We start from the raw sequence: 14,039 nt of genomic DNA on the forward strand, positions 1-14,039 counted from the left end.
TGGCCAAATTGTTAATTGAAAATACCTACTCTCAAAAATACCTACTATAAAAATGTATTTAAAAAAACCGGGCAAGTGCGAGTCGGACTCGCGCATGAAGGGTTCCGTACCATAATGCAAAAAAAAAAAACAAAAAAAAAACGGTCACCCATCCAAGTACTGACCCCTCCCGACGTTGCTTAACTTTGGTCAAAAATCACGTTTGTTGTATGGGAGCCCCATTTAAATCTTTATTTTATTCTGTTTTTAGTATTTGTTGTTATAGCGGCAACAGAAATACATCATCTGTGAAAATTTCAACTGTCTAGCTATCACGGTTCGTGAGATACAGCCTGGTGACAGACAGACGGACGGACGGACGGACAGCGAAGTCTTAGTAATAGGGTCCCGTTTTACCCTTTGGGTACGGAACCCTAAAAATATCATCTACTAATGTTATTGTTATGCACAAGCAGAAGATATTACAGAATCTTGTTTATTTACAAGAAGATGACATTTTTCTCCACATATCTATATAATTTTGAGAAAAATATAGCTAGGTATTTTAGTTTAAAAATCATTGTTACAATAAATATAGGCTTTTCCAGAGAACATTTACCGAAACGAAAGCAGAATTCACAAGGGTTTTCGGTGGACGACCGTAACGCGAATGATTGTTTGGATTGACCTTTCTATAAATATATAAATGTATTTTATTGTGTAATAATCATAATAATTATTAAGTTATATTAAATCTGGGAATGAAATTATATCAGAAAGGAGATTCTTAAATGAGTAGGTATACTCGTAACATGCTTTGTGCATTAAATACACCTCCCTCTATTGAGTGAAAATAAAACAAAATACACAGGTAATCTGTGTTGCGGTTTTAAAGTGCCATCTGTTACACCTTTGACAAATTAAAAATGATTGCTTGTCAAATGAAGTCGCCATGTTAGAATTACACCGATACTATAAGCATCACTCACACAAACAAGCAATGAGGCAAAATTTTACCAATATTCAAAGGCTTTTTTCTTAATAGTTTTAATCAAAATCTAGTATTTTTTTACGTTAAGCGAAGACAGAAATATATATACTACCCAACCATTACATATACAAGTGATGAAACCCTATATAATAGGAGCTAGGGTGCCAAGAAAGTTGTATGAAAATCGAGCAAGGAGAACCACCTTAAAAGAAAACTTTAACCCCATACAAACTTTCATCCCCTTTTTGACCCCCTTAGGGGTTCAATTTCTCAAAATCGCTTCTTATCTCTTGTACACTTTATAAATGCGATCTGGTGTGCAAATTTCAACTTTCTGGCTTTTGTAGTTTCGGCTCTGCGTTGATGAATCAGTCAGTCAGTCAGTCCGTCAGTCAGTCAGTCAGGACACTTGCATTTATATACATATATAGATGTGTCAGACCATGGGGCTTTAAATCCAGGGCTTGATTTTACTCACTAAACTGAGCTACTTTTACTATGGGATCAACCCTAAAATCGGGGAAAATTTTTTAGGTTTTCCATAGAAAACGTCGACATCTGATCAGCCAAAATGTATGAGAAGTAAAAAAAAAATTGGGATTTCGGGGTTCGTGCCATAATAAAAGTAGCTCAGTTTAGCGAGTAGAATCGAGCCCTGGAATTAAAGCCCCATGGTCAGTAACACCCTGTATTTACAGAACCTTCGCCGGTGTCGACACGTTACTAAAAGGAGGCGAGCAAATGATGAAAAGGCTCTCCTGCGTTTATTTTCAACTACACCTGCTGCCCCGGTGCCCAGTTATGAGGGAGATGGACCTGAACCCTTGGGTCTTCATAGTGCATAGGGGCGCAGTTGTCATAACTCACGAAGGGAAGACTTTGGCTACTCTTAAGAAGGTTATCTTATATCTTTAAACGAGCAATTCTTGCATATAATATGTTTATAATATATCGGGGATCTCGGAAACGATTTCAATGAAATTTGCTATGGGGGTTTAAGGGGTGAAAAATCGATCTAGGTCTTTTTCTAGTTTTTATATGTTCTTCGAGCAAAGCTCGATCTCCCAGATATTTTTTTTATTTTTAAATCAGTATACTCATATTTTATACTAGTAATGTATCTGATAAAGTAGCATGGGGTTGCTTTTTTGGTATTATCTACATAGTAACATTAGTAATTCGTATGGAAAGTTTTTTATAAGTATTGTGTACATTATAATCCATATCGTCTCTAGATCGTAACTGACGTATCTTAAAGTTCGAATCGGGCAGTAAGTAACGCATAGGTAATTCTGACCACGACTTATGAATGATCCTAAGGTGGGTCTACGCTAGACGAACCGAGCACGAGCGAAGCAAGAGCGGAGCCGTTCCCGGCTTTGTCGTAAGCGGCGTCAAGTGTGGACGTACAACGAATACGTCCACGAGCGCACTGCGAGCGCGAAGCAAATCCCTTTGTGTTCGTCAAGAAACCGACAACTGGCGGAACGCAGCCGAGCACGAACGAAACGCTCGCAGCGCGCTCGTTCGTGGCTTGTAAGTCGGTTGTGTTCGGCTCGTGCTCGGCTCGTGCTCGGCTCGCCTAGCGTAGACGCACCTTGATGTGTTATCGTTTGATAGGGCTCAATATTTGGGCAGCTAGAAGGCACGGAGCACCGGCCCGTGCGGGTGTCGGCCCACACCGCCACGTACACCGATATTCTGAGGATACCTGTCACTGCCTTCCAGGAAAATATTGACGACAAGGTATTGTAGCCGTATTTCTACCGTAACCTGTCTCAGTCTTCGAGCAACACCGGCTTCCGACACGTCAGAAGGGAGATGCCCAAGCGATATCTTACCGTACAAATCTTTCTGCCATTTTTTGCGGGGGGAAACGTGCACACAGTCGCTCTTCCCACACACTTACATACAAAAATTCTATCTGTAATGACGACACAAAATACATAGAAAATGACACACTACACAGACAAATCTTGCACACCTCGATCTGTTTTTGTGTACGGACGAGTCACAAGTGTCACAACACGCACAGTCGAAGAATTTAGTCGAAGAATTTTATTGTTTTCTGAGAGATGAGAAGTCAGATTTGTCGCTCGACCGATCCGCAATTTGTAGGTACTGGGCGAGCAAAATCGATAAATCCAACAATTACATGAGCCTAAAATATAATAATTGTGTTAAATGTAATTAAACGTATGATACATGTAAATGTTAAATTTTTTGTCATTCAGACTCGTTTCGCCATACACCGGCACCCCACAGCAGCCATGGATTACATGCAAGTGAAGGATCCGCCTAAAGAGAACCCATACTTCTCGATCAAGTACTTGCTCAGAGGCGGCAAGACCATTCAACTACCCGTTAGTGTTATTTGATTGATAAATAGGTGCCATCTGTTGGGCATTATCTATCTATCGCAATCACATATTTATAGAAAACTGAAACGAAATCGAGCGATCCGTTTAAGAGATTATTGGGAACATTAAAGCCGTAACAGGCTACGGGCCCGATTCGGATTTTGAAATAGACATCTATTAGATATCTTTTAGACATCACCAAGATACGATAGCGATATGTTTAAGATCTAACCTGTCAAATTTGACATTTGCGCGATTCTGGAGACACTCTTGAACGATTTCCACAGGATATGACTTAGAGATCCAATTCATATCTAATAGATATCTTACTCTATCTAACGTAAAAGTGACATTGGTTGCCCGAATTGCGCTACAAAAGAGAACTACATAGTTGATATCTAAACTATAACGTATCTAGAATGGATCTAGAACGTGTCGTCTCTTGTGAATATCTTGAAGTTCGAATGCGGTAGTACCGCATTGCACTGCGACCTTGGTCCTAAGATATGGACAGGGAACGCTATAGCAACTATAATCGTTCTTGGCTCTGTAGGCTCATCTACACGACACGGCAAGAAAACGTTACAGATCTACAGAGTGCATAATTATTTTCCATCGTATTTTCACGGAAACGTACGAACGTCTTGCTGTTTCAGTCAGTCTCGGTACAAAAAGTACAGAGGTTGATTAAATTAGCATGACAAATACGAACGTTTCCGAGAAAATACGATGGAAAACAATTATGCACTCCATCTGTACTTATGACTTGGAAAGGATTAACCCTTTAACAGGTCGCACGTCTTGTAGATTGCTATAAGGTTTTCCCGAAAAATCCGAATATATTCCAACTATGGATTAGTTGGAATATATTTGGATTTTTCGGTTCGGCTTTGATGGTTCATTTGAAGACAAGTTTAATTTCCCGAAAGTGCAATCTTATTTGAATCTTAAATCGGGATGCTAAAGTGATATTCTCGTGGCGCGTATGTGGTCGATAAATATGTACTATGTTTAGAGGAACTGGGTAGAGTGAGTTAAAGACTCCGTTGACTGGTAATCTTTAACTGATTTATTCAATCATCCCTAGGCGTTTTATACGTCCTGTTATCTTTACATCACAAGTCTAATCGGCGGCGACACATACAATATCTCGACTGAATCAGCGCGTGCTCCAACCTATACTAAGTTATCGACACGCGCTGATTATATTATGCTGACCGCCATACTATGTCTGGAAAAGGGTTAAGAAATGATCTTATTTCAGTGGATGAGAGAGCCGGTGAAAGCGCACTTAACCCGAAAATACGCCTGCTGGCTGGCCATGGTCTGGTTCGTGGGGCCCTACCTCTCTTCTGCCATCGTCTTGATCTTGAACACGCTGCCGTTGGAGACGATACATATACTGATTGTGGTGTTGATTCTTCTTGATATTTTACACCTTGCGCATTTTGTGTCGGAGTTTTATACGGTAATATTACTTTATCATTACGAACTAGTATCATGTGTAATAGCTAAGGACCTTTTATAGAAAGCGTCATCATCATGTGTTTTTTTTTTACAAATAATAAAATTAGTGGGATTCGTTTGTGAGGTTTCGTCGTCGTAATCCTATTAGGAACAATAGGAGAATTTATAAGATAAAACATTTTTCGTTCAGTAAAAAAATGTATCGGTATATTATATCCATATTTTTCTCTCTAGCTTTTTCTATTAGGAATGTAATAACAATAAGGCGCTTGAACGAATTTTAGTCGCATTCTTTATGGATCACAGCTCCAGTAGGTAATATTACCTACTTACTTACATTTACATTGATATCTAGGGACTGATGGCTTTACGGGCAATAATAATGAGGCATTACAGGTGCCAGTACAGCGGTGTGATACCGCTACAACGCGATTGGTTGATGAGTTCGCATCACGCGCGCTAATTAGTCGCAACTAGTTGCGTTAGGCTGCACGATTGGCTGGAATTCGTGAGTAATGGCTCCTCAACACGATGGGCCAACGCCGGAAACTCCAAGGGACGCATTTATGCGTTAGAGGGAGCAAGTGATATTGCTATCTCATTCTACCGCATGGCTGCGTCCCTTGGAGTGGCCGGCGTTGGCCCATCGTGTAGAGGAGCCATAATACCGCAGAACTAGTACCATTTTTAGTGCTCGTAAGGCCCGTCCATAGATATATATACGTCAATGCTTATAGACCGGGAGATAGTGACACATTTTACTGGGTCATTTGTAAATCGTTTAGCAATAAAAAAAAATTAACTCCCTTGCGGCGGTATGGCGGCCATTTGGAACCATCCGAAAAGTATGGCATGGTGATGTCCGTGAATGGCTGCTCGACGATGATCACCTGTGCAAAAATTAGCTTGGCACAAATGATTGAATTGTTTTTTTATAATTAATGTGTTCGGCTCAGTATGGCGGGCTGTAAGTCACACCGGAGAAGTATGGCATTACGCTACCGCCTACTTCCTTTTTATGGACTATCGGAAAATACGAGGATTTTTGTGGAACAAATCGTTCGACACTCGTATTTTATCCGACACGTTCGACTAACGCCCACGCGATTGGGCCGCCGGTACCAGCGCTATGACCATCATTTTTATTTCGTTCATTACGTGATTAGACCCCTGACGAACCGCCATACTGGTACAAATGACCCAGTAAAATGTGTCACTATCTCCCGGTCTATTACTTATGAATTGAAATTCTATTTGATGCTGTATTTTGTACAAGAGCAAAACTTCAGTAACTTGGACTCACAACGTACTTACACTTACTCAAAACAAGATACTTGCAAAAAAAGACAATAAATTTTAACGCAGATTGACAATAGCAACAGGATACAGATGTAGTGCATATTTTACCCTCGTATGTTCACGGAAACGTACGAACGTGTCATGCTATTTCAGTCAGTCTCAGTACAAAAAGTACTGAGGTTGACTGAGTAGCATGACAAATATGAACACTTCCGAGAAAATACGATGGTAAAGGATTTGTACACTACATTGCCCTGCTAAGCCAAAGAGCGCTATCTCAAAAGAAAATTCATTGCTAACTTATACTTTAGTTTCTATTACTGAGAGTTCCATTTTCAAAATCATTTGTTTTTGAGATAGCGCTATTCGGCAGGAGGGCAGAATTTCTGTACCTACCTAGTAAGCGATATCATTAGCTGTCCGGTCGGACAATCACCAACCGGACAGCGCCATTTTACGTAGTCAATTCACAAACAAAGCTGGAATGGAAACTGATGATCATTCGCATCAACAAAATGCAAACGGCATCAATTAGAACCGTTGACATTTGATATTATCGGTAGCATCTGTTTTGGTCATTTGGATTTAACTCCGGTTATGATTCTAGAATCATGCCAACTTGTAACTTGACTCTATTGTAAACACTGGGGCCGTGGGTGTACCTATATATACAATATACATAGACTACAACTCAGATACACAAATAAATGCCCTTACCAGGATTCGAACCCGAGACCTTCTGTTTCGTAATACCAACTAGGCTAGGAGGCAGTCAAAAAATTACGAAATATTCAAACATAATTATTTTAAGCTACTAGCAACCCGCCCCGGCTTTGCAATGATAAACCTTAACAAATTAACCTAAATCTTCCTCAAAAATCACTTTTTTGATAAGTGAAAACCGCATGAAAATCCGTTCAGTACCTAGTTTTTGAGTTCATCGCGAACATACAAATAGAACAGGAGGGCTATGATGAATTTATCACCATATCATTAAACAGATACGGCGGGGGACTTTGTTTTATTAAGATGTATAGATGGGTATCGTCTTGGGTCGTCCCATTCGTTTTCGTCAATTTCTTAAATTAGTCCTATTCTGCTTTCGTCACCCATTCTACATTCGTTACAGTCGTCGGTGGCTTTCAATGTAGAATGCGTGACGAAAGCAGAACAGCACTAATTTAAGAACTTGACGAATAAACGAATGGGACGACCCAAGACGATACCTATAGATGTAGTGATGGGTTCGACCATGTTTCAGATGGAACTAGTTATAATAAACGACGAGTGTGTATATCGACAAGTGAAACTCGGAAGATTCAAGAAAGTGCAAACGTACATCGACATCATTTCTCTTGTTCTGCCGATGATGACTTTGTTTACTGACAACTGGGGCTATCAGCTGGCGAGACTTCTTCGTCTTCGATTCATTTACAATTTTTATAAACATTTCTGTCAGGATTTTAAGGTAAGATCTCTTGATCTACCTCCCACATGCGTGAAAAATATTTTTTTAGCCTGTTAATTGTTATAGTACCAACTTTTCCACTAAGGCTACTGGGTAAAGGCCTCTCCCCTTGATTTCCACAACTCAAGTTGCTGTGCCTTTTGAAAAAATTGTCCCAAAATTTCCATACATTTTTCAAACTTTCCTTTTTGTTACCGCCATACAAAGTGTATGAGGAAATGGTAACACAATGGGAAATAAACTCTGGGACATTTTTTTATCCCATTAGGATCAAAAGAGCTCGTGATTCTGTGTAGAAATAACGCAAAAGTGGCAAAAAATAAAAGAACCGCTCTACTGATGAAGGTGTCTAAGTCGTCCCACCATCTTCGTCTGGGCCTGCCACGTCCGCGCTTCTTTTGCGGCATCCACTTAGTGGCTATACTAGCCCACCTATTCGGATGCGTGAAAAATATACTTAACCTGCAACCTACCCTACGGTTTCGTGAAAATACTAAATTTTCGTGCATGAGACGAGATCTGTGCCCAACTGCCCAGCAGTGGGACATATATAGGCTGAATTATTATTTTCCGATCTGTTTTGTTTCAGAGTCAAAATTATTCCAACTTGGTTGACTTTGCAATAATTAGTTTGACCGTCGAAGCAATGGTTTGTGGGTGGGTCGTGATTGCCTGCAGACGTAAGTAAATAGTTAAACAATATTTTTACTCAACAATTTACATCCCAATAAATACATATAATGTAAAAATATCATAATAACATAATCGGTGAACACTGACTGAACATACTCGTACATTAAAAAACCGGGCAAGTGCGAGTCGGACTCGCGTACGAAGGGTTCCGTACCATAAAGCAAAAAAAAAAACGGAAAAAAAAATGCAAAAAGAAAACGGTCACCCATCCAAGTACTGACCACGCCCGACGTTGCTTAACTTTGGTCAAAAATCACGTTTGCTGTATGGGAGCCCCACTTAAATCTTTATTTTATTCTGTTTTTTTAATGTTTGTTGTTATAGCGGCAACAGAAATACATCATCTGTGAAAATTTTAACTGTCTAGCTATCACGGTTCGTGAGATACAGCCTGGTGACAGACAGACAGACGGACGGACGGACGGACGGACGGACAGCGAAGTCTTAGTAATAACGGGACCCCCGTTTTACCCTTTGGGTACGGAACCCTAAAAATTGCCACAACCGAATACAGAATCTCCTCCTTCTTGCTATTGAAAGTCGGTTAAAAACCGGACGAGTGCGAGTCGGACTCGCCCACCGACGGTTCCGTACTTTTTTGTATTTGCTGTTATAGCGGCAGCAGAAATACATCATCTGTGAAAATTTCAACTGTCTACCTATCACAGTTCATGAGGACAGTTTTTTTCTTTTTCATTTTTCTGACAAATTATTTATTTTGTTTTACAAATCATCGGAGAATATTAAAATTAAGTGCATGGGATGAGATGTTTTTTTTTCAGCATCTGTATTGGACAACTCTTATTATATACCAAAACCTGTGGAAACTCTAGATCAGTATAAGAGGTATTACAACGAATGGATAGACCCTGATATCAGAGAAGAAGGTAAGTTCTACTAACCTTGTAAGGCCCAGTGTGCATTACAATGTACACTCTGTTTCAACCTAATTCGAACGTTTCGAAAAGTACATAAAGTAACATTTTTTTTTTGATTCATCATTTGTTTCATTGTTTCCTAAAACAAAGAATAAGTGTCCAAGATGTGTACTTAGGGGCTAGTTGCACCATCCACACTCGACAGACTGATCAACGAAAATCGGTCGTGAAGTATGAAACTGCCTATTCCCATACAATAAAATTCAGCGAACCATTGACATATACATAAGGACGGGCCTTACGGGCAATAAGAATGCCAATGCCAGTACAGTGGTGTCACGCACGCGAATTCGACCCAATCGTGCAGACTAACGCCGCAACGCGATTACCGCGTTGATGAGTTCGCATCACGCGCGCGATTAGTCGCAACTAAACTGAAAATCATAATTAGATTCCAAAAAACCGGCCAAGTGCGAGTCGGACTCGCGTTCCAAGGGTTCCGTATATTACACAATTTTTTACAATCAGTGCCGGTTTAAGATATTTTGATGCCCTGAGCATTTCTAGGTGCCCCTCTCCCTAGTAGGTCATCAAGATTACATTGTTTTTTTTTTGGTAAATTGAGAGAAGTTCATTGCCGCATTACAGCTGAGAATGGAAATCAGTCACATCATTTTATCACGGAAGTTGACAGTACTGTAGCAGTAACGTTACAACAGAGTAATGTTGCTGCAGTCGCCACCCGAATGTCACCTTTATCATACCTTAGAAAGTTATTGAAAACGCGAGCGAAGCGCGAAAATTTTTAAAATTGCGTTTTATATCGAAAATTTTTCGCTATATAAACGCAATTTTACTTTTAGTCCCAACCAGGCGCGAATCCAGGATTTCATACAGAGAAGGGATGGGACAGTTTTCTATCAGCCTAGCTTCGCATAGGGCTCGATATTTAGATACATTATATGTATGTCAATGCAGCGAACGCTTTAACGGTGACATACAATTTGGTGCAACCAACCCTCAGTATGTTCATTTGTATGTTTTTAGGTTGTAAAACAGTAGTGTTCATTAAGAAAAGTAAATTCTCCGGTAACCACAGTTTCCTAGTGCCGATGAGGTGGCAGGACGATTACGCGATTGCCCTGGGTTTCATCATGAGTCTCATCACCAGAACTAACTCTGGCAATGTAAGTACATACCTACATATATCATGAATGCGATTTTAGTAGTATACGAGTATATAATACATAAGCCAAAAAAGTGTATAATTTTGTTTTGGTTTGGTTATTTTATGCATTATGATTATTATATTTATTATAGAAAAAAACCCGGGCAAGTGCGAGTCGGACTCGCGCACGAAGGGTTCCGTACCATAATGCAAAAAAAAAACAAAAAAAAGCAAAAAAAAAAACGGTCATCCATCCAAGTACTGACCACTCCCGACGTTGCTTAACTTTGGTCAAAAATCACGTTTGTTGTATGGGAGCCCCATTTAAATCTTTATTTTATTCTGTTTTTAGTATTTGTTGTTATAGCGGCAACAGAAATACATCATCTGTGAAAATTTCAATTGTCTAGCTATCACGGTTCGTGAGATACAGCCTGGTGACAGACGGACGGACGGACGGACGGACGGACGGACGGACGGACGGACGGACGGACGGACGGACGGACGGACGGACGGACAGCGAAGCCTTAGTAATAGGGTCCCGTTTTACCCTTTGGGTACGGAACCCTAAAAAGTGTATAATTTTGTTTTGGTTTGGTTGTTTTATGAATTATGACTATTACCGTAGAGAAAAGAATACATAGAGTGCTCTCTCCATACATCAGTTTTAGCAATAAAACGACTATTATTTTCGTAGTCGACATCTAGCATCGAGTAGCGGAATTATCCGTACTGCTACTTTACAATAGATGTTCCGACGACCGAAAAGTCTAATGCTTAACAGTTTTCAGCTAATATTATAACCGGATTAATTGGAACTCTATTTTCATCTCCTTCTTTTAATATTAGTTGTAAATAATTGTTCAATACAATTTTTGTGAGACGCGACACTAGAGAATTCTACTATTAAGTAGCGGTAACTGATAATTCTTTCGTTATGGTATCAACAAAACTGATATATGTATAGAGTGAGCACTCTATTCTTACTATGTTTCTCTATGCTATAAACAAGGGTGTCATAAAATTCTACTTAATGTCATTCGGCGCGATTCGGGAAATGAATTAGAGATTAACTAGATACGACATAGTAAAGATATGTGGCGTCCCGCAAGTAAAGGTACCTTTTATAGCGGATGGCGCTTACGCTATTATTAACGCCGTTCCAATATTATTGCGGCGCTATGCGACGTAAGCGCCTGCCGCCATAAGGTACCTTTTTCCGTGGAACGTCACATATCTTCACTATTTTATATCTAGTGCAACTCTAATTCATTTCCCGAATTGCGGCGCCAGCCGCCATAAGGTACCTTTTGCAGTGGAACGTCACATATCTTTACTATTTCATATCTAGTGAGTCTCTAATTCATTTCCCGAATCGAGCCGATTGTCAACATCCACATCCTATTTCAGTATGCCTCCATCAGTCTTCAAGAAATGTACTACGAATGTTTCGTATGCTACGTATGTCACCTCGTGTGTATATGGGTAGGCAGCTCAGCGTTCAGAGCGCTGTACTTGAGGTACAGGGAACTGCTGAACTTCGATTATAATGCGGCTAATCTGTTCAGCTACTTGAAACATAGCGGTTTGAATCTTTCACTGTTGGAGCGCGTGAAAGGGTATACCTCTCTTCTTTGGCAGAGGCAAAGAGGTGGGTGGTAATTTGTAATTGTAAGGATCTTGTATTTTACTCTTAATATATGCCTCAACCTCACTGTCCAAGGTTTTAGATCACCCGGCCGCGGTAGGCTGAAGCACAAAACAGATACAGTAGAATCCGTTTATTATGACTCCGCTTATACTGACCAACCGCTTACTACGTATGACGTTATTACTTTGCGAAGTTTGGTTTTCATATAAAATTCTTAGTGACAAATTCGGATAAGATGACTTCGCTTATAGTGACAAATCGCTTTTACTATGACCGAAAAATCTTATTTCCATGAAATTATGTCCGGTTATACTGACACATTCGCTGGTTTTCGTGGCCGTCACAACGTCTTTCCCTGCGAGGACGTTTGGTGCGTTCGTGGCGTGTAAGGTATTTTAGTTTTGATCATCAGTGACAAGTTGATATTTGTTACAAGTTTAATAAAACTCATTTCTCACAAAGGAATTTGAGATTAATTTGGAAAACATAACAAAAATAAGAAGTTCTACAAGTGTGTTTTATATGACATCCGCTTAGAGTATGACGTGTTTGTAACTTCCCTTCGATGTCATTGTAAGCGGATTCTACTGTAGGTACAGAAATCAATCTACATACAACGTGCGCTCGATCAACGCACACAGACACTGCTCACGGACACGATATCTCGGACCGGTTGGGACCACTGCTAGCGCGAGTGCCATCCGCTTGAGACACGCGTCTGTGAACTTTTTTGTGCAATAATGGAGAAACAAAAAAAAAGTTATTATAACTGTTCAGTAGATGGTTGTTTAAATTCAACATTAAACGGTGATTTTCGTTTTTTAAACTACCAGTTTAACAATGACATTAAAATTAAAATATTTTAGTTATTATTAATTTATATTTCCATTCTTCCCGTTCCATCCTCAATAATAAATCAAACAACTAGCTACGAGCTGATACGAGTGCCACTACCACGATAGTTTTTTGTGCATAAGCTATAGTTAACAACCCTAGAGCGACCGCCGAGCGTAGGTATGAAAAGTGAAGTACATGTATGACTTCTGTACATCTGTTTTGTGGCTGAAGCGCTGGCTGGACGTCGTAATAGCGACATGGAAGAGAACAATCTCACACCTGCGGATACCGAACACCGGGCAAAGTGGAGAAGATTGAGTGGGAAAGCGGACCCTGGCGCTAGGCCGGGAGAACGATAGATTGAAAAAGAAGAAGACTCTTAATTAGGACATTAAACAGGGCATTGGGACATTAAACAGGGCATTAATTGCTTTTATAAGTCGATGTCAATTTTTTTGACGTACCTATAATTCCACCAGAGCCATGTGGACTGTGAAGTCAAGAGCGGCGCAAGTCTGGTCAGACCAACGTCCACTGGTCGTTGGTGCAAAAAAATGGTACAGAAATTAAATTGTTTGCCTGTATTTACTATACCTGTTTCTCAGGTAACTGGATGCCCGAATTGGTGGTGGAAGCTCCGCTGTGCCTCAGAGAGGACCTATACATGGCGTTGTACGCTTATCATTTGCAGGTAGGTATTGATGCGGTAATGGCTCCCCTACACGATGGGCCAACGCCAGCCACTCCAAGGGACGCAGCCATGAGATAGCAATATCACTTGCTCCCTCTAACGCATAAATGCGTCAATTGGAGTGGCCGGCGTTGGCCCATCGTGTAGAGGAGCCATAAGACGCATTAGATAAAGGGCGTTCGCTAACTGGCACGGTTGCAATTCGCGGGTGCCATTGTAGGTAAAATCCGTCGCATGCGTCCGCGCCAGAGGGTCTACCGCGAACGTTTGAGGTGTTGCCTCTCTGTCGCACTTGTAAATTCGTACGTAAGTGTGACAGGGAGCCAACACGTCCAACGTGATTCGCGGTAGGCCCTCAGTTAGCAACGCCGTACAAACTAGGCCAGCTAGCGGATGCCCGAACACTTTCCATAGTATTTCTTTTTTCGTGGTGTTCCTAAGAACTTAATCAACGTTTTGTTTACTTGCAGGATATCCCTCTGTTCAGGTCGCAGCCAGCTTATTTTACTAGGCAGTTAGCTACAAGGCTGCATAGGGTCGTTATCCGTTCAGGTATT

At 40.5% G+C, this 14,039-nt stretch overlaps 1 protein-coding gene across 1 annotated transcript in view; it reads left to right on the forward strand.

The window, feature by feature from the left end:
* LOC134669904 (uncharacterized) overlaps positions 1 to 14,039 on the forward strand; it is a 69,184-nt gene that overhangs the window by 29,737 nt on the left and 25,408 nt on the right. Inside the window, exons 18-28 of the mRNA XM_063527520.1 lie at positions 1,669 to 1,867; positions 2,591 to 2,716; positions 3,205 to 3,333; positions 4,595 to 4,798; positions 7,358 to 7,564; positions 8,154 to 8,244; positions 9,040 to 9,144; positions 10,183 to 10,322; positions 11,714 to 11,954; positions 13,397 to 13,482; positions 13,953 to 14,034. Coding sequence (XP_063383590.1) covers positions 1,669 to 1,867; positions 2,591 to 2,716; positions 3,205 to 3,333; positions 4,595 to 4,798; positions 7,358 to 7,564; positions 8,154 to 8,244; positions 9,040 to 9,144; positions 10,183 to 10,322; positions 11,714 to 11,954; positions 13,397 to 13,482; positions 13,953 to 14,034 — 1,610 coding nt within the window. The remainder of the gene's footprint in view (positions 1 to 1,668; positions 1,868 to 2,590; positions 2,717 to 3,204; positions 3,334 to 4,594; positions 4,799 to 7,357; positions 7,565 to 8,153; positions 8,245 to 9,039; positions 9,145 to 10,182; positions 10,323 to 11,713; positions 11,955 to 13,396; positions 13,483 to 13,952; positions 14,035 to 14,039) is intronic.

This window comes from Cydia fagiglandana, chromosome 13 (genome assembly GCF_963556715.1).
Source record: "Cydia fagiglandana chromosome 13, ilCydFagi1.1, whole genome shotgun sequence".
Taxonomy (NCBI): Eukaryota; Metazoa; Arthropoda; class Insecta; order Lepidoptera; family Tortricidae; genus Cydia; species Cydia fagiglandana.